The sequence below is a fragment of the Mauremys reevesii genome, linkage group 3 (genome assembly GCF_016161935.1).
Source record: "Mauremys reevesii isolate NIE-2019 linkage group 3, ASM1616193v1, whole genome shotgun sequence".
Classification (NCBI taxonomy): domain Eukaryota; kingdom Metazoa; phylum Chordata; order Testudines; family Geoemydidae; genus Mauremys; species Mauremys reevesii.
The window spans coordinates 183,184,957-183,208,917 of NC_052625.1; the positions used below are offsets into that span (position 1 = coordinate 183,184,957).

Sequence of the window (23,961 nt, forward strand, 5' to 3'; positions counted from 1 at the left end):
ACGACAAGATAAAATAAATGCTACATATGTGTATTATTGATTTGGAACTCAAAGTAGGTCCATATATCTTTTCTGTTTGCCTGTGAACACCACAAGTGTTCAGAATACGGCATCCTGGAGGACCCCCACACTCTCGAAGATAGTATGCTTTCCTTGTAGATCAATAAACCAGTTATTGTTCTATCAATAGGAAGAAGACCTACACAATTTATCTTTTGATGAAAATAAGAAACTTAGGTTTGGAGAACAGAAATGTCCTCCAGAAGTGATCTTAGTGGTCCACAAAGACGCTACAGGGTTGTCTTTATGGTGTGTTAGTGCACAGCAGCTGGGCTGTAAATTTTAGTGCACACCTGAGAGTACTGATGTAGTCCCAGGATTTAATACTGTGTAAATAAGACCTACCTTCTCCTCAATTAAATCCCTCTTGAAGACTCACTTTTTCCAGGATGTCTATAAGAAAATGGTTGACTAAATCACCTATTAATTTTATCTATCTTTGAAGTTTTTTTTTTTAAGTCCCTCATTCTGTGCACTAGCCTTCACTGAGTAAAGCCCTGACCTTACAAAGATTTATGCACATGCTTAACTTCATGCACTGAGAGTAGTCCCATTGACTACTGTGGGATTACTCACAGTATGTAAAGTTAAGTATGTGTGTACGTTTTTCAATTTCTCCAGAAGGACAGCCAGGAGCTGTAGAGTGGATGACAAACTTGGATATCTAACTTTAACATTGTTTTTCAAGTTGCCATGTGAACAATGTGTTTATACGGTTAAACCCTAAGCCTGCAACCTTTACAAATGTAATTCATGTCTTTGCTCTCTGATCCTTCCCTAATGTCTGTTACTCCTTTCACTGAATCACATCTTACATTAGTTTATTAACCCCTCAAACCAGGGAGCATGTCCTTTTAATCTGTATCGGGGGGCACCTGACACTCTTAAGTGCTTTTAATAATCTTAATTTAAAAAAAAAATACTCTTGGATGTTCCAGTTCATCAGGTTCTGGAGTCAATTGAAACAGTCAATTGCCTTTCATTTGCCCTGAGCCTAAAGTTACTACTTTAAAAAAAATAGAATTTTCTGCTATGGAATTCAGGTGTGTATAGTAGGCAGTGTTTTTGGAGGTAATGCATCTGGTTTACACATGAGGGATTTCTTCCTGACCTCAGATACCAATCAGTTTATGTCCTGAAGCATGAGGATAGGTAACACTTGATTTTTTTTCTTAATTTTGTATCTGAAAATGATAGTTATTAATACAAGTATATAGGGTATTTTGTTTTTAATATTTACTAAATTCCCCTCCTATCCTGCCGTATTTTATCCAGCAGCACTTGGTTAATTATGTGTTCCTTTAAAAAAATGTTGCTTATAAAATGATAGGTTCCAATTTCTAAGTTTGTGTGTGTTGTGGACAGCATAATAATGTTAATTTGACCCATACTGCTTACCCAAAATGGGCAGCCATTAGAACTACAATTCCACAGTACCTTCAATTTCTAAAATTATAACTACCTAATGGAGAGTCCCTCCTTTATTTATTTGGTACAAGACTCCATGGTGTGGAAATGGAATTTATGTGGAACTATCACTAAAGCTTGAAATGAGAAGTCTCCACTCTTGTTTATAAGCAGGGGAATAGTTTTAACCTGGTATTTTATTTCACTGTAATGAATACACAATTCTAGACATAACTGATTTATACCTATGGATGTCAAAACGGGATGATGTTATGCATATCTGAGTAATAAAGGCAGGAATACTCATATAAATAGATTTGATAGTAAACCCCTTAAATGGTAGGTTCCATTGTTTGAATACTCAGGCAATTTTTGGCTAATGGAATACTTCTTAGATTTTTTTTTTTTAATTTTATTGCATTGGAGAAGTCCAAAAGGATTTCCCACTACTTATCGGGAAAAAAACCTAACAGAAAGTGAGATGTGTGGCAATGATGATTTATTGAGTTTTAAGTTATCCTGTTTAAATGAGCATGGTAATTATCAAAACCTCATGGACTACATGCTCAAATTAAATCGCACCACAAAACATAACTGCCCATAAAATACAAGATAGACGACAGGATAGTTCAGTAGATTGTAATGGGACACAGAGCCTTACGCCTCTTCATCTCTGTTTTAAATTCAGCCCAAGCAGGTAGGACTCAAAGGTTGTTAACCTGTGATAGCTATTTGGGGGCCTGTATGAAATGCATTTACAATTTCAAACCACTTCTCACAGTACATCAGAATCACTGTGGTATAAGTCTCTCAAAATATCTCTCAGTCCCGAAAGCACTTTAATCTATCAGTATTTTTTCTTTTTTTGCTCCAGCTCACTAGAAAACTTTTTCAAGTCTTAGGTGATTACGTGCAGCATCTTTGTGTCTCCATGAGATAGTGAGCAACTTACAGCCATGTACTGCTATGTGAAAGTCCACATACGGCTACCACAAAAACAATCAGAGGGTGGCAAGAAAATTAGACACTCCCTAACTGAGCGTTCTGGTTCTCCTCTGATTGTGGAAGCCAGATCTTTTAGTAAAATGAACTTCAGCACTTTGTAGCAGATCACCTTGCAAATTTGACAACTGGAGTGAGAAAAGAGCAGTTGGGTAGGGATCTGGAGAAGAATAAGTTTAGGAATATAATTTTTTTACACTATCAGTGTTTGGAGAGCAGCTTGAAAATAGCACTAAATTGAACGCGTAGCACAAGTTCTCTTTTCCCCCTCTTGCTGCCTCCAAGACATTTTTTAAAAAGGGACAAGAGACTTAGCAAGGGGAACAAGTAGGTGTTACAGGAACACAATAATACAACTGTGGGACTACACCTAGCCTAGTGTTGTACAAGGAGATCATTATTATTTCTTTTGTGACAATAAGTTCAATCATGAAATTCTTGGATCAAAATAGAAGCTGAGCGATGTGAGTCTGCAGCTGAGGATGAGAGGTGCAGAAACATACTTAGTTACATAAATTGATTTGGAGGAGTTATGATGTTAAAAATGTGGTTGGAAAAAGTTATTTGACATAGGGCCCTTACCAAGAGTTGGAGGGAGAAGGAAACTGTCCTTTTTTTCTGAATTAAAAGAGAAAGCTTTGTTTAGGCAATGGCCAGATGCCTAGTATGACAACTGGTGTAGCATTTTTACATCTTGCCTGCAGCAACTTTGAGTCCCTAAGGCAGTGGTGCTGGAACTAGGGCTGCTGGGGATACTGCCGGACCTCCTGGCTTGAAGTAGTCATAACGAACACCAAATACATGGTTTCCATCATCAGCACCTTTACTATAAAAATTGTTCCAGCACCCCTGTCCTAAGGTGTTGGCATTTTGAATAGAATGTGATGACCAGGACACAATTGGTATATGTACTACAGATGCCTGAGATATCGCTTCAGAGTTTTAGGAATACTGATTTATGCAACAAGTTTCCAAGGGTTACAATAAAATGATGGGAAAACTATTTCCCAGGAATTGTGGAACTCGGAACTTACCTTAAACAGAAAGATTTCTGGAGCTATGGGAATAATCTTTTTCTCCAGTGGTTCTTGTGTGAATATGGGAACTAACTCCAAAACTTGCCTTTCAGAAGTAATAGCAACAAAAAGACTGTCACACTGTTACTGTGATTAAACTTGGCATCTGATACGCAAATGAAGAATCCAATGTGCCTGCCTACAAAATGCTGCTATGATCTGCATCCATGTTTCTATGGTGCTTGATTGTAAGAATCCAACAGAACTTCCTGAAGAAACTCTAGTGTACGTGAGATCACTAGAGCTTTGTGATTACTGTATTACTCTATTTGTATGACAACAGCATCTACAGCAGGGGTAGGCAACCTATGGCACGCGTGCCAAAGGCGGCACGTGAGCTGATATTCAGTGGCACTCATACTGCCTGGGTCCTGGCCAGCAGTCCAGAGGGATCTGCATTTTAATTTAATTTTAAATGAAGCTTCTTAAACATTTTAAAAATCTTATTTACGTTACATACAACAATAGTTTAGTTATATATTATAGACTTATAGAAAGATCTTCTAAAAACATTCAAATGTATTACTGGCACACGAAACCTTAAATTAGAGTGAATAAATGAAGACTCGGCGCACCACTTCTGAAAGGCTGCCGACCCCTATCTAGAGGTCAGGGCCCCATTGTGTTAGGAAGTGCACAAAGAGATAGCTCTGCCCCCAAAGAACTTTGTTTCCCCTCACACCAAAAATGTAAATTTGACCAGATCAATGAATAAAGCAAGAGATACACACACTAAGGAATTATGTAGAAACAACCCAAATGCTCTTCCCCCTTCCCTCCAATATATGTCAGGACTTCTGTGAATAATTTCCCAGGTGCCTAGGATGCCAACTGGTGCATGATTCTAACATCTTACCTGCAGCAACTTTGAGACCCTAAGGCCTCAGCATTTTGCATGGAATGAGATGAACAGAAAACGATCTATTATTAAGGTTCCTTCAGTCGCATACTTCTATGATTCTGTGAATTGGCGTATGTACTTCATATGCTTGAGCTATTATTTTACTATTCATACTCCATATTTGTGCTACTAGATCCCGAAGTGTGATGAGTGTGTATGACGTATATACGTAAAGCATGGCTGGACTGCAAGGCCTGCAGGCTGAGGCCTGTAAGATTTTAGCTTAGCCATACTAGGCTGTAAACTTAAGAACACTTGTCATAAGTCGGTGACCAAGGAATATCCCGATGCCAGTAAGGTTGCGAAATAAGACGCGCCAATAGGTAATGTTACAGAAAAATAGACTGCAACACAGGAAGTAAGAGGGGGGAAAATGGGGGTGAGAAAATTGGAATGTTTCGCCAAGGGGGGGGAAATGGGAACAGGAACTGGGAACAGGGACACAGGCAAGGCTCTGTGATGTCAGAGCTGGGAAGGGGGATACTGAGGAAGGAAACTGGAATCATGCTTGCTGGAAGTTCACCCCAATAAACATCGAATTGTTTGCACCTTCGGACTTCGGGTATGGTTGCTCTCTGTTCATGCGAGAAGGACCAGGGAAATAAGAGAGTGAAGGAATAAGCCCCCTAACAGCTGAGATCACCAGAACTTTGTGATTATTATTCTATTTATATTATACCACCACCTGGAAGTCAGGAACCCATTCTGCAGATACTGCACAATAAGTCCTTTCCTGCAAAGAGCTTTATGTTTCCCCTCACACTAGAAATGTAATTTGACCAGATCAACGAATGAAATTTCCTTGAGAGTTCTGCTTGGATTCCAAGATGCATGAGGGGCTAATGGAGAATCCTTGCTGAACTTTACTTCTCTTTTGATGCCCAAGCTGTTAATTGTCTGATTTCTAGATCCAGATGAAGGTGTCCCTGCTTTGAGAGGTCTAGTAATTGCAGCAGGTGCAATGTGAGTTTCTGGACTATCTAACAAGTCCAAAGAGCCCTTGTGTGACAGTGACGGCTGAGGCATCTCAGGCCTCAGGGGAAAGGGATGCAAAGTCCTTTCCCCACAGTGAAGCAGAGTCTTTTGCAGGACTAACTCCCTGAGCTGGTCAGATAGCATCTTGTCTATAGATTCTCTCCTCAAAATGCTCAGAATCTCCTGATCAAACTCTTATGCATAGAGTTGGTTTCTGGGAGGAGATGGGGCAACCCAACATGCTGGTCTGACTCTAAGCTGCATGCTGTGGCAGTGCAAGGATCAGCTGATTATGAATAAGGCTAAAATTTTGTCATGGATATTTTTAGTAAAAGTCACAGACAGGTCACGGGCAATAAAGAAAAATTCACAGCACCCCATGACCTGTCTCTGACTTTTAGTAAAAATATCCATGATAAAATAGGAAGGCACTGGGCAGCTGCGGGGTGGCTGGGAACTCGGGGGCCCCCACCGCCCATGGGGGCTCAGGGTTCCCCTGCCTCCCCCCCCCGCAGCAGCAGGGAGCACTGCTGGGGTTCCCCTGTCCTCCCCCCAATGGTGGGGAGCAATGCCGGGGTCCCCTGCCCCGTGATGGTGGCGGGCGGGGAGCAGCCAGGGGTCCCTCTGCCCCATGGCGGCAGCAGGTGGGGAGCTGGTGGAGGTCCCCTGCCGGCGGTGTCTGGGAGCTGTGGGGTACTTCTGCTGCAGCTGAGAGCGTGGGGGGCCGCTACCTCAGATAGCGGGGGTACGTTACCGCTCCCTGCCTTTGCAGAAGACGGCGGGATCCTGCAGCTCCCAGCTGCCAGGGCTGAAGTCATGGAGGTCTTTGGAAGTCACGGATTCTGTGACTTCTGCAACCTCTGTGACAAAACCGTAGCCTTAGCTATGAACAGGCAGAGTTTAATTTGCCCTTTCTAGAGCTGCCTCACTGCTTCTCCCTATGCTGGCTGGACAGCTCTGCCATGAGTGAATGGAGGCAGAGAAGTCCCGGAAAGGAGGTACTGCTAGCCGGAGATCCAGGTGATTGAACCCACCACTCTGCCAGATACCTGATCTTGGGGAAGAGGAGTAAGAAATATTATAAGTCACTATTCCAATAAAACAAATACAAATAAAAAATGATAAGATAAAATGGTCCAGAGAAACTGAACCTCAAATTGTTCAGCTGCTGGAGGCAGAAAATCTAGTGGCCTGAGATGAATGGTTGGGTTTAGTCCCTGAGCCTCCAAGAAACAACACTGGACCACCTCCAAAATTCCATAGGTGGGGACATTATTAGTGATGAATAAGGAGAGAATCCGTACAACAGAAAGAAATTAGTCAAATCAAATCAGTGAGTAAATTATCATTTGGTAATCAATTTGCAATGTCGTATTTTTGACCTAAGGTACAGTGCAACAATACACTGTCTCAAAACACGCAAAAGAAATCTTTTGGAACAATACAGGTCTTGTTTAGACAGACAGTTTAGTCTTCCCCAGAAGTGTAATATCCATGCTGGCAGATTACCTATTCAGTACATGACGAATGTTTGTAAAGTGCTTTGGAAATGGACAGTGCTACTGTATACAAATCCTAAACAACCTGACATATCAAAAACATGTATTATACTATTTTGAAACATATGTTGAGTACTTCTCTGTTTACAGAACAGTAGAAGAAATAATTATATACAACCTGGCTGACTGTCCAAAGTGCAAGTCAGAGCTGCCCCTTAACAGGCTTAATACAGGCTTTTTAGAATAGATTTTATATTGCATATTAATGAATATGGGGAGAAAAAAGAGAACTAACCCTGTAGAGGGGGTGGCATTTGTCCTTGAAACATGGTGCCAAATGAGCATAGATCTGCAGGCTATAGTAATAACTTGCCAGCTGGAGAGATAAAGCAGAATGTGATTGCTTTTCAAAGCACTTGTTGGCATCTACCACCTAGGAGAAAAAGGACATTAACTTAGATGAAAGAATTAACAAGTTTATAATTGTAAGTGCACAAGCTTTCTAGAAGCTAGTCTTGAACCATGGTTTAGAAGTAGAACTGTCTATAGGGGTTTTTCTCCCCCTTAAAAGGGATTTAATACAGAGCAAAAATGGACATAACTGCATCAAAATACATAACAAAAGACCACCTGTATTACACTAGCTCCTGTCTTGAGGCTACCACAAAATATCACTCAGCTACATTAAATACAATTCTGATCCCTCTTTATTAAAATGCTACCTTCCAAATTTGTCAGCCACATTTGAGTTATTGTTGTGCAAAAAGGCTCGACAAGTTAATTTTAATATCAGGATGTCTGGCTCCCATCACCACTCACAACACAACAGTTTAGTAACATCTGTTCAGATTTTCTTCAACATTATCAGCCCAAAGCTGGATTTTGTAGAGAACAAGGATATAAATTTTAAGCCCAAAGAAACAGGTTTCCAAGATTATAAGCAAGCAAATATATAAGAGGCTAACGTCTGCGCGCACACACACACACACACAAACTTACCTGTGGTAATGCAAGTAGGTAGGCAAGGGATAAGGTCATATCATTTGGTAAAGCATCACTAGCCAGTTGTAACAGAACTGAAATACAGGAGGGAGAGGGGAAATAAAGGTTTGATTACTGACCCATCTGTCCTTCACCGTTAGCAAGTGAAATATTTACCATGTAACCATATTTTTAGACTCTAGCTTGAAGCATTCTATATATGTTAAATTAAACATTCATGAGTGCAATCCAGAAAAAGATAACGTGTAGTTGAACTGCAATCCCGATTTACCTTAACTTCCAAGCAAAGCATTTATACATTAAGCAAAAAAGGTGAATTACTGCAGTATCAGACCCCAAAACAAACTGCTGAAACATTTTCTGCACTGATTAACAACAACTAAATCTGTTGAGGTTGTAAAATCAAGGCAGTAGTATAAAGTTATGAGCATTAAAGAAAACCAAGCAGAGGAATAATGGTCTTAAGTTGCAGCGTGGGAGGTTTATGTTGGATATTAGGAAAAACTTTTTCACTAGGAGGGTGGTGAAGCACTTGAATGGGTTACCTAGGGAGGTGGTGGAATCTCCTTCCTTAGAGGTTTTTAAGGTCAGGCTTGATAAAGCCCTGGCTGGTATGATTTAGTTGGGGACTGGTCCTGCTTTGAGCAGGGGGTTGGACTAGATGATCTCCTGAGGTCCCTTCCAACCCTGATATTCTATGAATAATGTAAAATACATTGTTTCCTGAAGCCAGAGCATCAAATTTACTTGTAAGCTGCACACAACAAAAATCTCAATTATTAATCAACTTTTCATCTTTAAATAAAAAAGCAACATAGTATTGTGTTATTTTAAAGGAAGACCTGTACACTTAAGTATTGATAAAGAACAAGCAAAGCAGCTGGTTCAGACGATACATATTCTAAAAAATTAAGAAAATTAGCTAACTGTTTCACTAACAATTATTTCTGAAAGCTGTTTGCCAACTGATGAGATACCAAAAGACTGCAGAGAAATTGTGGTTGTGATCCAAAATCCATTGAAGTCAATGGGCTTTATATTAGCCCCTATTGTAGTACTGATTTTCAAATAAAAGAGAGAACTTTCCTGGCCAGTGCTTTCCTATCAGAAGAGAAGAAGAATCACAGAGATTCTAGAAGGCAATGGGAGAATGAGCAATAAGATTTGTTATGAACGAACTTCATCTGACAAACTGTGGGAGTCTTCAGGCAGGACAAACTCTCTCTGCCTCTGAGTCAAGAGCACATTTCCTGACCTTGACTTTCAACTTCTCCTTCTCTGCCAGGCAGGTGACTGGGGACAGCAGATTGACCGAGGAAAATCTTGAGTTCAACATTCCAAAACCAAATTTGCTGGTTCCCTTACAGGGCATTTAAATTTCAAATTAAACTGTCTGAGGGGGGGGGGGAAAAGGAAGAGTCAAGATGTCCAAAAAATGTCACCATGGAGGTCTGCCATTTGCACTTCTTTGGAGGCTTCTGATCTTAGGTGTTACTCAATAAACATCAATAAAACACACCAATACAAAAAAGAAATTAGTGTTTAATCAATAAAACATCAGAAAATACACCAGAAATGGTTACTTGTACCTAAGGGCTTCAGGGGCATGCACAGGAATTTAAACTTCATTGCTTTTGGAAGGGCATGTTCTGTGCCCTCGTCCCACGGACTTCTGTGCCGCAGCCGATTATTGGGGTGGTCCATGCCCCTGCTTAGCCCTCCTCCCCTTGTGCAGTCCCTGAACGGCTTGTTTAACCAGAGCTGTCATGCAGACTACAGGAGTGTGATTTCTCAAGTGCAGTAAAGCGTTGCACATATCTAGTTTGTGCAGATCCTGCCCGTGTGCACTAAAGGTTCCCTAATGCACTTTAACCTAGTGCTGTTTGAAACACTGCAAAGAGATTAATCAGAATAAATACTACTGCAATGAGTAACACATACAATATACATTATTCATTACAGTATATATAAAAGCCATTTACAAAAGCCCCCAAAAAGCTGATTTTCTGTCATCTGCATAAAACTCAAAAATTGCGAAAAATAAACCCTGACAAAATGAAATTAATAAATCCCATAAAAAATAAGCCTTACATGTAATATAAATCTGGGAAAAGCAGAGACACCTATGCCCCAGACAGGACAAAAGGTTCCACCTGCCTCCAGTCATTTAAGAGAAACTGGAAAACCCATAGTTTTGAGGCATGCAGGGGACAAAGGATCTTGTCTATTCTATGTAGATCTCCTACTTTTAAGTGAATCCTACGAAGAAGGAACTTTCTCTGAACTTGTGAGTTTCAAATAGAAATGGCAGCACTTGGACACCACTTATATGTAAGCAGCACTACAGAATAAGGTGTTTTGGTTTTACTGTATATCTTCTTACCTTGAATGCACTATGCCAGACACAAAAAATATCACCAGCAGTTATTCTGCTCACTTCAGGAAGATGTAATAATTCTTCCATCAGTAGATCTCAACGTATTTTACAAAGGTGTCAGTATCATTATCCCCATTTTACAGATGGGCTACTGAGGCAAAGAGGTGCAGTGACTTGCCTAAGGTCACCCAGCAAACCAAAGGCAGAGTCGGAAACAGAACCCAAGTCTCCCAACTCCTGGTGGAGTGCTTAATCACTAGATCACAGTGACATCATGTATACTTGTACTTTCTTCCCACTCATTGTGCCCCTGATGAATTCTGTAGTGTCTGCTTTGATTTTTGTAATCTCCTCAAAACCAATATTCAACCCACTCAACCTAAATATTACATTTTTAAAACCCACTCTCGGTTCCAAGAATCACGTGCAAACTTTTGTAAACACGCTTTTATAAAACGTGGATCAAACACTACAATGAGGAATTATTAATCTGCCAAAACCACATTTACTTTCTCAATTATTTGCAGAGCAGGAGTATGATTTCACCAAAATATATAATAGTGACAACCCCTGCATGTCTAGCACCCTGCCCCTTTTAACAGCCTTGTTGACACTTAAAATTTAGGTCAACATAGCTTTGTCTCTCAGGGGTGTGAAAAAGCCATACTCCTGAGTGCTGTAGCTATGTCTACCTAACACCCATTGTAGTTGTAGTTCGGTCAACAGAACAATGCTTCCATCAATCTAGTTACCACTGCTTCAGGAGATGGAGTTCCTACAATGACACCTATGTCTACACTACGAGGTTATGCTGACATAGCTACAGCACCACAGCTATGCTGCTATAGTCCATGTAGTATACACATGGCCTAAAAGGAGATTTGATACACTCTGATACTCCCTGATCCGAGAACCACTCCTGTGGGCTCCCTACCAAGAGGCCTGTGTATTTCAGCCTCTTCTTGTGAGCTCCTCATCCCAGGGGAGTGGGATTGCTTATGCGGTTACTTATTTACAATGAAAAAGTTTGGAGGACTATTTATAATTGCAGGTTGTCACTGGACTTCCATCCGGCTGTGGTTCTCCCTCAGCCAGATGCAATAAGCAAGTCTTTGGATGCCACGTGACCACAGAGGTTGCTCAGGTGGCACCAGGCCACCGGTACTAAGACTACAGATGTGGTCATCACTACCTATGCTGATAACTTGGCTTCCGACAAAAGCTTCTAGCTCTGGCAAATTATTTTGGCTAGACTCAACATGTCCTGGATCCTGTCTGAGTCAAGATATCTAACAGATCTCCTAACAGTTACTATTAAAATCTGAATGTTGTTGCTTTTGCAACTAAAGGTTATTTGCGATGTTCTCTATGTTCAGGGCAGGAAATACAATGGTAAGGCGAATAACTTGCATAGGAATTTGTTAACATTTTATTGATGTTCTCTAGCTGTAGAAAGGCTGGTATTCTGTTGTTTTTTTTTCCTTGAGAACACTAATGAAGCCAGAACCTGCATGACTAATCTTTGGATCTTTTTCAAAATATTGTCCTTAATGAGCCAATTGTCCAGGTACACAAACACTATACTCCTACGTAGTTAGCCACTCAGTACTCCCAAGCATTGTGTGAACAACCATGGCACTAACACCAGGACAAAAGGCAATCTTTTATTCTATTCAGGTTCCTGTACTGTGCCCATCAGCATGGTCCCCAAGTGCTTTCCAAGACTGCATTAAGCACTTCAAAAGTTTTTTTCTTACTTAACTGGCCTCTCAGAGTTGGTAAGACAACTCTCACCTTGCCATGCTCTATGTGTGTGTGGGGGGGGGAGGGGGAAACATATATATATCCTCAATATATGTTCCATTCTATGCATCCGAAGAAGTGGGCTGTAGCCCACGAAAGCTTATGCTCAAATAAATGTGTTAGTCTCTAAGGTGCCACAAGTACTCCTGTTCTTTTTGCAGTATGACTAGTGAAAGTCATATACTGTTTTTTCCTTATTTTTCCCTTCCTTTTCCTAATGGAAAAGTTGCATGTGGATTTACAAAAAAATACATTATAGTATACAATATATTTTTATACATATTGTGCTATATATTTTTATTAGTGAAGGCAAGGTCAAAGAAGCTTGCCTTGAACTTGGACTGGAAAGTGGTGAGAACTGTGGTTGTTCTTAACTGTTAAGGAGTTGGTGCTGCAATCTTAGACTAGCTCCTGAGAATAAACTAATCTGCTCCCTTACTGGAAATCTGAGATACATATGGGTATATCACCACCAGATGTGAATTTAAGCATCTTCATAGTCAGGAAAACCTAATAAGTAGCCTTCTTCAAACTGCCATGATTGCTCCCAAACACTTCACTGTGAATTTTTCTGTAACCCAATAAAGATGTAACCCAATCAGAAGTACAGAATTGGGCTATAACTGTTTTCTGGGTCATCTGAAAGTAACTGGAACTAAACCTCTTCCCTTTTGCACCCACTGTCAATGTCTGAGTGATGCTCTTCATAAGACAATGAATTTCCTGAATTCTTGGTTGTTGAGTGCATTTGAGAGGAGCAGTTTGGTGGAATTCCTCTGAAGTGGATCTTCCATCTTTTTTGATAATTCTGAAGACATCTGTTGTCAAAATAATTTGAAGTCATCAGGGATAAAAAGTCTATAGTTTCTCTTTAAAAGATAGATTGGCCTCCAAGGATGCTATAAGCCTTGAAACTTGCTCCAGAGCTCTTAAAAAAAATTAAGCTTTTTTCTCATTACGGACAAAAAACTGTCGTAGGAACCCTTAGGCTTCTGTGCAAAAAGAGATCCTGACCTTCATGTACATCTTTGATGGTGTTTCTTCACTTCCTCTCTCTGAATGCAGAGACAGACAATAGATCTAAACACTGTATCTTTAGCCTATCTGAGCCATTCTGCACAATGCTGATGCAATTTTAACACCAGCTGGGGCTCTCAATTCTGGGTCTCAAAGTGGAAGCCTTCAGAAATAGAGAAGGTATAGGGGAAAGCTTGGAATGCTTCCAGGCTCTGCTTCCAAGATTGTTCAGTGTCATCTAAGAGCAGCTCTTCACCAAGCCAACATTAGCACTGTTTGAGGCACATCACACAATAGTCAAGGCTGTACATTTATGATCCTTATAGCAATTCCTAATATTATCTCTCATTATCTGCAAAGGGCTCATATCACTGTGGTATCCAACCCCACCTCAGAACACTCTTGAAGATCCTATTAAAGTCAGTGGGCATTTTGCTAAAGACTTCAAGGGGAATTAATTTAAACTAAGAGAACAATGTAACTTTTCTGCAGTCAAAACAGCAAGAACTGGAATGAGTGAAACCCAAGATCACTGCAAAAAAGTATTGTGTAAGGCAAGCATGAGCACCTTGAAAACCAAATACCTCTCTGAAAACAACAACATGAGAAGTTTAATTTCAAAGCAACATTCACAGAGGGAAAATGGCCCATATTATTGATATAGAAATCAATGCCCATAAAAGAGACTGGATAAATAAATACCCTTATCTTTACCACTCTGTGTATAACATCTATCTACAGATCTATCAAGATCTCTACTCCTCCCGCTGAACTGACAAGATTCCTATCCTTCACCTCCTACAAGTTTTACATAGATAGACAGATCTGAAGAGTTCAAATCTATTCAGTGACCTATTGATAGACCAGAGACATAGAACATATTTTTTTCAATAATCTTTGACTTTATATATAAAATTATGTTTTATGGTGCTGATTAAATTACTACTCTGTTCTATTTATGTTAACAATTGCTATTTAGACTTTTACCAAAAGTAATGTGCACAAATGTCTGTTTGCCTGCACATATTTATTAACTATATAGGGCATCAAAGGCATCATTTTTACATAAGAGACAAGCATCTTTCATACAATGTGTTGTTGTACTGCAACCGCTGCTAATATTGCTGTGCACTAGACTTTGTAGCTAGAGAAGTGTACTGGAAGCTCATTGTAGGCAGGGGCAGCTCTAGCTTTTTTGCCGCCCCAAGCATGGCAGGCAGGCTGCCTTCAGGAGCTTGCCTGCGGGAGGTCCACTGGTCCCGCGGATTCGGCGTACCCGCCGCCGAATTGCTGCCGATTCCGCAGAACCGGGGACCTCCCGCAGGCATGCCACCGAAGGCTGCCTGACTGCCGCCCTCGCAGGGACCGGCAGGGTGCCCCCTGCAGCTTGCCGCCTCAGGCACGCGCTTGGAGCGCTGATGCCTGGAGCCACCGCTGATTGTAGGCTATCAGGCTATTTCACCAGCTGAGGAAGGGAAGCAATGCCAAGCTAAACCCACGTCCGTTTAAGGTGCTTGCCTCAGTTTATTAGTCAAACACAAAACCATAAACACTACAAATAATAAAGCAATTAAATTGGCCTACACTGGATTTCCCTTGCCCCTGCTTAGCAGGGGAGACAAGAAGTGAAAGGTATGCTCTGTCTCTGTACCCAGCTTCCTCCTCCTTAGATACTCCTGCTGAATCATATGACAGGCCAGGAACCCTTAATTCTTTCCAGACTGCTATGCTACCTTGTCACACACATAATCAGCTAGTTATCAACCATTACCCAAATTCCTTTTCAGAGTCACTGCTTTAACATGATACAGTGCCACATCCTGTAAATATGGCCTATATTCTTTATTCCTAGCTATATGAGCTGACATTCAACTGTATTAAAATATGTTTGATTGTACCCAGCTTAACAAGCAATTCATATTGCTCTGTACGAGTGATCTGTCATTATTTACCACTCCACCAATCTCTGTGTCATCTGCAAACTTTTACAGCAATGAGTTGGTATTTTCTTCCAAATCACTGATAAAACCATAGATTAGTGTTTCGCCTATGAGTAATAAATGTGGAACTCCACTAGAAACACATGGATGTTTCCTATGGATGATGCCCCATTAATAACAAAAAGATGAGGTCAGTTTTTGTAACTATTTCATATGAGCTAAATTTATTTTGTACAAAAAAACCCCACCAATCAGAATGTCATGTGGAACCAAGCTAAATGCCTTTCAAAAGTCAAAGTAGATCATGTCAATGAAGTTATCTATATCAACCAAATCTGCAGTCTCACCCAAGAACAATATTAAATCGACATCTCAGCTTCTCATCTGGACAACCTGCTGTATACAAACCAAGAGTAGTGAGTTTCTGTGTGTCTTATGCACATGATACAAACACAAATACCCATGCTGTGGTGTCCCTTTGTTCCTGGAAATATGCAAGGTATTGAAATAGATGGAAATCTTGTATCTGAAGCATATAAAATATTCTCATTAGTTTCAGATACCTTGCAATACGGTTCAGGTATATAGGGAAGAAGGGTTGGTATGCCATGTACACACAACTTGTGTTAATTGCACTCTACTACTTGCAAACCAAAATGAAGCCGACTGGTCTCGTTTTAGGGTTCCCAGCCTTGTCGTGTTCCCTTAAAAATAATAATAATAAAAAAAAAAACCTGTAGATTTGATAAAAACTAAAGGAATAAATTCAGGAGACAAGTATTTTGGTTGAATGCCTTCACTGCTAATCACTGAAGGAGTTTTGCCAAAACTCGTATCTTCAAACTGCAAAGCCTATAATAATGAAGAGAAAAAATAACGGCTTATGGTCCTGTGACCCAATCTGAGATCGCCTGAGAAAACTCATACCATCTTAAAAGGAGACTGCCATTTACCCATCATTCTAGGTGATTATCACAAAACTGCCAGATATTCACATCATGTGCAGCATTTACTTTTCTATCCACATTCCCATAGATTAAACTGTAACCCTGTCAGTGCAAACTGGGTATTTTAAGGAAGTCAATGCCCAATTGAAGAAACTAAAGAATTTGTGACTATAAAATATTATAGAGTCACTGATGGATTGGCCAAACTTTATTTATTGTTTGTGTGTTTTTCTTTTCTTCTGGAACAGCTCTTGGATGCATAATACAGTTTGCATTTTAACAAACATTGCTAGACATTAGAAAGGTCCAAGAGTCAATATAATTATTATTATTTTTATTTTTTGTGGTCAGTTTCACTAGAAAAATGTTGCACTCCGCAAAAGAAGCAAGGAGTGAACAACAGGGGATGGATCACTCAATGATTGCCCTGTTCTGAAGCACCTGGCATTGGCTATTGTTGGAAGATAGAATACTGGGCTAGATAGACCATAGGTATGACTTAGTATGACTGGTCTTATGTTCTTATGTAGAAAACTCTGTGGAAAAATTACTGTGTTTGTGTAGAACTCAGAGCATATCTATGAAAATCTGGAAAATTTTAATTCATTTTTCATGGTGATTACTGAAAATGATGCAGCACTTCCCATCTCCTCCTCCTCCTCATGCTGGTGCCTGGGGTTGCGGCTCCTCCTCACCTCCCAGGCCCCTTTGACTGCTCAGGCAGCCAGTAAGAGCCACCTGGGGCCAGCAGAGCCCTCGGAGCAGAGCAATTCCTGCCCCTCCCTCACGAGTTATAATTTTTAGTTGTCTCCCTTCCTCCCCCAAACCCAGACAGGCTGGGTGGCCTCCTCAGGTGACTCAGGAAGTGAATGTGGTGCTCCCTCCCTGGGCCCCACTGTGCAGAGCTGACCCAAGCCCCGCCGAGCACTGCCCGCCCTCCACAACAGAAGTCAAACTACACCTATGCTCAAGGCCCCCACCCACACCTGGCAGCCAGAGCCTCAAGCCCCACCCCCCCTCCACTAGGATCTGGAGTTTGTATAGCATGTTGGGTGGGCCTCAGAATGGAAACGGTTGAGAGCCTCTTTTCTAAAACATGTAGCACCAGACCCAGGTTTATAGCAAATGTTATTACCATATTTAATGTGTGTTTTAATACTGACTCATGGTAAGACACATAATTCATAAATCGTGCCTACTGATACAGCCTACAGAACTCAGCACTGAAATGAGATATATTTGATCCGTGAAGGTTCACATGCACCTCTCCTCATATCACTGTGAGAATTCTTCTAACTTGCTCCAACCAGTCCCTCCACCCTCCAATACAGCTACACCTAACACAGTGAATGCAGATAGACTGCATGCAGAGACATGCTGCAATTAAAATTTGTGGAACACAACATGAACAATGACACCGTCTCACAGCACTTCATCATGCCTATTGATTATGGCATCACCCTTATTGAACTATTCCCAGTAGCTATTGCCAGCTAGAGAGGGACAGAGTTAAGGTTGCAATGTGGTTCTTATTTGCCTTTTAATTTTTTAATCTTTAGAATCCACATTTTCAAGCTTTTATCCAGAACCATAAGGGCTAGAAGCCTAATAAAATAAAGCCGAGTTTCTCAATCACTAGACTCTAGAAGCTAGAGCTTTATGAAAAAAAATGAACTATTGTGTGAGACTCATGATTAAATTGTGAGAGTTGGCAAAACTGTAAATTCACTGATTACAGGAAATGAGGTTGCAGCTGAGTCTTGCTACTGAAAATGAAAGGTCTGATGGAGCACATTGAGTGCCAAATGGAAGGTTTGCAGAACAGAGAATTTAGCTGGCTCCAGGGCGATAGCAGAGAAGTAGTGCCCACAGCATAGAGGAGCAGTACAGAAGTTACAACATAGAAACTCTGTAACTTACAGAGAAGCAGCACTGTTTATCTGGAAGCCAGGTGAAGCATTTGGAAGTGGAAAGAAAAATAAAAGCAAATTCATGTGGACTAAGGCATGACTATGGGGGAAGTGACAATAGGATAGAAAGGAAGGAAAGATACAACTCTTCTTTTGACATTACCATACTCAACACATTTTTCAAATAGTTTCCAGGGGATTCACAACTTACAACACATTCAGCTCCATTGTTATTCATTTACATTTAAATGAAATAAAGACAATATCTAAATGGCCCTGCCCTCTGGAGCTAAAGAGTGAAGGTGGGGCCTATGAAGAACCATTCCAATTCCAGTCATGTCCAAAGTAAATAAATAAAACCCAACATAATCCTAAAATTTCAGTCTAAAAGTATCCAGTGACTTAGAGAGAGCCAGACTGAAGTCTATAACTTGATGTCAGCAAGTGCTCTGGGTCACTCAGAGGCTTGTTTAAATAAACACCAGCCCTGCCAATAAAGCCTTGCTATAAACACAGGAATAAATACTTTCCAATCTCAGATCGTTCCTCTTTCAATACAAGAAACGCTGGCACAACATCTGGAAACTAGTGCTGTTGAAGCATGTAAGATAAAACAGGCAGATCAACAGTAAGGACTAAATCTAAAACTGATGTTGCAGTAAGACAGCATGAAGGGAACCAACCTGCCATCCTCCTAGTATGATCATTGTTAATTACTTTTCATAACTCATGGCTTTGCTTCACATACACCTCTACCCCAATATAATATGGTCTGATATAACATGAATTCGGATATAACGTGGTAAAGCAACGCTCCGGGAGGGGGACGGACTGCGCTCTCCGGCGGATCAAAGCAAGTTCGATACAATGTAACGCGATTTCACCTATATCGCAGTAAGATTTTTTGGCTCCCAAGGACAGCGTTATATTGGGGTAGAGGTGAATTAAGCTGTTATCAGTAACTCATGGAAATAAATCACACATCCAGAGCTAGCCAATTGTATACCCTTTACACACCCATGAATATGCCTTTTAACTGCACAATAGTTCCATTTTTCAGTTTAAAATGTATGGCTTATGGAGAGAACTTCACTTTAAAGACTTTACTCACATTTCATGGGATCTAATACACTATTTTTTCATGCCAGAACTCTCCAGAGTAAAGCATTAGACAGACATCTTCCTTCAAAAGGACACTAACAGCATGTAAATATTTAAACAGTTCATTTCTTAAACCAGCAGGAGGCAGCTAAAGGGAAAAAGATATATAATCATAGCTAGGGGAGAAAATTGCAAGACTAATATGAGAATGTTTCACTTTTAAATGACACACCCAAGGCAGGTGAGGGTGCAGGAAGGAACAAGCTTTCGAGCTTCACAGAATTCTTCTTCTGGTCTGGGGAAGGTAACCAGAGCGTCTAAGCTAAACAGAAGTTGGGCCAGGACTGTTAAACATATGGGGTTCACACATATTGTAGCACACCACTTAAGTGGGCAATTAAGGGTTAGCAGGCAGTAGAGTGTGCTACAAACTGTTTTAATGAGCCTTAAAAACCAGTGTCTCTTAAGTCCACAGCTTTTAGTGTCTAGCACAGCTCTGGATTTAAGTTCCCAGGTTTGTCTTCTGAAAGCGTTGTGCACATTTCCTTTGAGAACGAGGACTGAGCAGTCAGATATGAGGTGATCGCTTTGTGAAAAGTGTTCACCTGGGGTGACAGGGTGTTTTTGTCTCATTTTTCTGTGAGAATTTATCTGAGAGTGTAATGATTGTATGGCTTCACCCATATAGTGGGTGTTGGGGCATTTGATGCACTGAATGAGGTACACCATATGTTGGGATAGGCATGTGTAGGATTCATGGCTATTGAAAGGTGTTTTGTGGGGGTAACGATCATCATAGCAGTGGAGATATGTCTGCAGGGTTTTCATCTGTTGTTCGGGCAGGGTCTGGTGCCACTTTGAGTTGGTGTGTCCTGGTCTGTGGGGAGATTGCTTCTGATGAGCTTGGCGAGGCCAGAGGGTTGTTTGAAGGCCAGAAGAGGGGGTTCGGGAAAGATTTCTTTCAGGATGCGGTCCTGTACGGGTTGTAATTGTTTGATGATACCCATATGGATTCCAGTGTAGGGTGCTAGATGACAATTAGGGATATGTGGTCATTGTTTTGTCCCCCCCCCCAGTATTGAAACAGGTTCTCCGGGGGTATCTGGGTGGCTCGTTCCGTGAAGCAATCTATTTCCCTGGTGAAGCGTCCTTTTTTAGTGAAGACAGTTTTAAGCATGTTTGAATTACTCTCAGTGTAATCCCTATATACATTTTAATTTTGGTAAAGAGAAGTTCTAGGGAATCCAGAAATTTTAAATACGAACTATGCACTAAATAAAATAGTGGGGAAAAAAACCCTATAATTCAAAGATCATTTTAGCAAAGTGGCAAAGATATGAACTCTAATTGCAACAGATGAACATACCTATCTGCAGATTATCTGATGGACACTTTATTGCACTCCACTGCTTCTCAAACTGTATCTGTGGACCACTGGAAGCGCGCGGCTATTTCTGTCACAATGGCCAAGCACCCATGAGCCTTCTAAAAGTGACACTTCTACAAGTACTCCTGTTCTTTTTGCGGATACAGACTAATACGGCTGCTACTCCGATTCCTGATTACTGTCAATCTAGAACTCTCTTGAGATTTCCAGACACTTTGCTGACCTACTACCCTAAACGAAACCATCCTTTTTTTTTTTTTTTTGCACCCTTCAAGGATTTGCCTCTTTTGATAGATTTTTTCTTTGTTAGAAATTAAACCATAATGAACTTTGTAGAAAATACTAAAATATCACTTTCAAACACTATATTGAATAATTGAAAATCTACAGTATATACACACACATTATATTATAAATAAAACAGAAAACAATGTACCTTCTGTAGCTGGAAATAGGTCCTCCCCTTCACTTTTAGTTTCTGCTAATTTTCCTGTTCTCAGCAATACTTCTGCAAAACTTTCTGAAGAATTGTGTTGGAATCCAGTATAGGCGACTTCAGACTAACAGAAAAAAAAATCACAGTTGCATTGTTTAAAATATCCTCTTTAAAAAAAACAATTCACGTTTTGTAATACGTTACATTAGATACAATGATATAATTTAGTTCCCTTTTTTAAAATTCTAGATAGAGATCTTATGCAGCAATAGAAAACCTAATAATTCTCCTGTTAACTTGCTTTTTCCTGTTGACTTAATATGTAAAATGAAACCTATCATACTGGTTACGATAAGCATTGTGAAATGTAAACAGACAGTGTAGATAATGAAGTATTTTCCAAAACAAATGAATGTTGCTTTACCTGTCTGCCTAGCTCTCCTATGTAAAGCACACATTGGGTAAGTCAACACCAAGCAAGCTTCATTTGCATGTTAAGTCAACCCAGGAATGAGAGAGACAATATGGCATCAGCACACAAAAGAACAAATAGCAGGGAAGAAGAATTTTGTCTGGGGGGTATACTTCAAAGGGATACATTTCAAAGGTTTTTTCTGGACTATGAGGAGGATGAAAGGGAACCCTTGGTGATCCATTTGACTGAGGAACACTAGCAGCAGAGGGGAGTGATTCATGTTAAATCTGGATCCTGATTTGAATCAGTGAATTGTGCAAAAGGGCTTTGAGGGTGAGAAAACTGCTTTAGACAAAGAAATGTAGCTTGCTAGTTATGTTTGGTCTCTTAAAAGCATGTTGTACTTTTGTTTTATTTGTAATCAATTCTGATTCTACTACCTTTAGTCAATATGAGTTAAAACTCTATCTTTGCTAATAAACTTCTCTTTCTTTTATCATAAGCAGATTTCTGTACTGTAATAGTAAGCAAAATATGAATTCTTAGTTGAATCAAACAAGCTTGTGTGTGCACTGTTTCTTTGGAGACAGCAGACTTGGTCATTACTGTGAGGTTCCAGTGACAGGGGCTGGATACCACATGGGAATGCTCTTCCAGGGGGCTTCGGAACTGGAGTGCACTAAGTGTTACCTGCAAGGTAAAGTAAGGGCCGGCATAATCCTGAGAAGTTTGTCTGTGATTGCTAACAGATTGGGGTGTGAAGCAGTTATCACCAAGTTTTGCACCAGCCAATATCTCTCTCGCTGAGCTGTGGGGGAGTTACAAGGTCACCCATAGTTTTGAGCTCCTCAAACAAGTGCACGGTCTTCTTTCAATGCTTCTATAAGTGTATTTTAATGCATCTTAAACTTACTTCTGCAACATAGGAATCAACAATGAGAGATTCATAAAAGGGATGACAGCTCTGCTTTTCCACTGCAGCATCGGCTCCAGAACTGCTTTTTAATACATCTCCAAATTCTTGGCCCTGGAAGGAATAAGCAGAATTAAGCCCAGTGTGGTACTAGTCGACTAGGTGCCAGCTCATGTCAGAGCCCCAGGCCAATTCATTTGTGTACTAGTATAGATCAAAGTGATTGCTAATTGCATAAGAGTGTATTTGGAGTTTAAACTTCATGAAAACTGATGGGATGTTACATGCATTGTTTTTACTTATCTGTACTCCCTTATAATGTAATAGCAAACATTTACATTGTGTATACCCCTGTAGCTAATAACCCATCAAACGAGAAAGAAGTCTTATGGCATGCAAATGAAGAACTTTAACAGAAAAGCACTAATTTCAAAGCCAGTGGTCATTGTGTGTGATGATCAGAGGTCAAAAGACTCAAAATTCATTCTTCACTCTCCATCATCAAAGGAAAAGCCTACCCAGGCAGTGACACTGTCAGTTTGTTTTCAGAAGCTATACGTATGGATTCAAGGAAAGAGCCTTCATCTCTGGACTGTTTGGACTCTTACAGGGAAGCGTACCAGATGCAAAGTGGAGATCCTCAGAGACAATCTGAGTACCCTGAAGAGACATGGGAAACTGGCAATTTATTACATCACTGTCACCATTTGGAATTGCAAACTGTGACTCACCTGTACATATATTTTACCTGCTTTAATCTCTCAATAGCTCTCATTTCCTTTTCTTAGCTAATAAACCTTTAGTTAGTTTACTATATAATTGGTTCCCCGTGTTGTCTTTGGTGTAAGCTCTAGGGTAAGTGACTGGTCTCTTGGACTGGAAGCAACCTAAATGTGATGTGATTTTCGGTATAAGTGACTTTTTATCACAAAGTCCAGTTTGCCTGGGTGGCAAGATAAACTAGAGAGTCTAAGGGGAATGTGTGTGTCCCCATGATAAGACTTGCATAGTAATCCAGGAGTTCACATTTGTCACTGGCTTGTTGTGTTCTATAATTAGATTTCACCACCAGTTTGGGGTATCTGCCTGTTTTCTGAAGGTCTGCCCTGAGATATGCACTCATGGTCGTGAGCCATTCCAGATAGTGTGACACCTGGTAATAACGAAATCTTGCTTTAAAGTCTATTAAGCAGTGATATATTCAGATGGGAGGAGATCCTGCAATGAACTCCATGCATAGAACCCATGCAGAACTCCACTGAAGTCAATGGGGTTTAATAAAGGAGTATGCTAACTACATATGACAAACAACAAGATAAGGACCCATGTTTCATCTATTCATCAATTAAAAGCAAAGAAAAAATAGCAAAGTTAGTCAGAGAATCACAGACACCATAAAAAAAGACTAGTGAAAAATGCACATATATATGGGAAAAAAAGGGAAGAATAGGACCTGAAACGAATAGGAAGGTAAAGAGATTTTCTAAATTTTAATAGAAAGTGTGACACTTTGCTTTAATGGTGCTTCAACTGCTTTTAGCTCCCACCCCAAACACCCTGAAATTTTACTAGCATTGGCCTGTTGCTCTTCTTTGATGACACAGCTAACACTAAAAAATAAACAAACAAACAACCAATCACAGTGTGTATTAGTCTTTCTTTTCCAAAATGAATAACAAAATATAAGAAAACATTAAAAGTCATCCATGGCCCCTTGATGTCAATGTGACTGCCAGTGGTTCCAGAAGCAGGACTAGCAGTTCCTTGTGAAGAAATATGGCCTATACGTTTAT

The 23,961-nt window shown here is 40.3% G+C and overlaps 1 protein-coding gene across 4 annotated transcripts in view; it reads right to left on the reverse strand.

Moving 5' to 3' along the window:
• Positions 1–23,961, reverse strand: part of NBAS (NBAS subunit of NRZ tethering complex) — a 350,592-nt gene that overhangs the window by 173,352 nt on the left and 153,279 nt on the right. For all 4 annotated transcript variants that reach the window (XM_039531043.1, XM_039531042.1, XM_039531044.1 and 1 more), the window contains exons 37-40: positions 22,169–22,282; positions 20,841–20,964; positions 7,920–7,996; positions 7,216–7,353 (exon numbers count right to left, since the gene is read on the reverse strand). In XM_039531043.1, the coding sequence (XP_039386977.1) occupies positions 7,216–7,353; positions 7,920–7,996; positions 20,841–20,964; positions 22,169–22,282 (453 nt within the window). The remainder of the gene's footprint in view (positions 1–7,215; positions 7,354–7,919; positions 7,997–20,840; positions 20,965–22,168; positions 22,283–23,961) is intronic.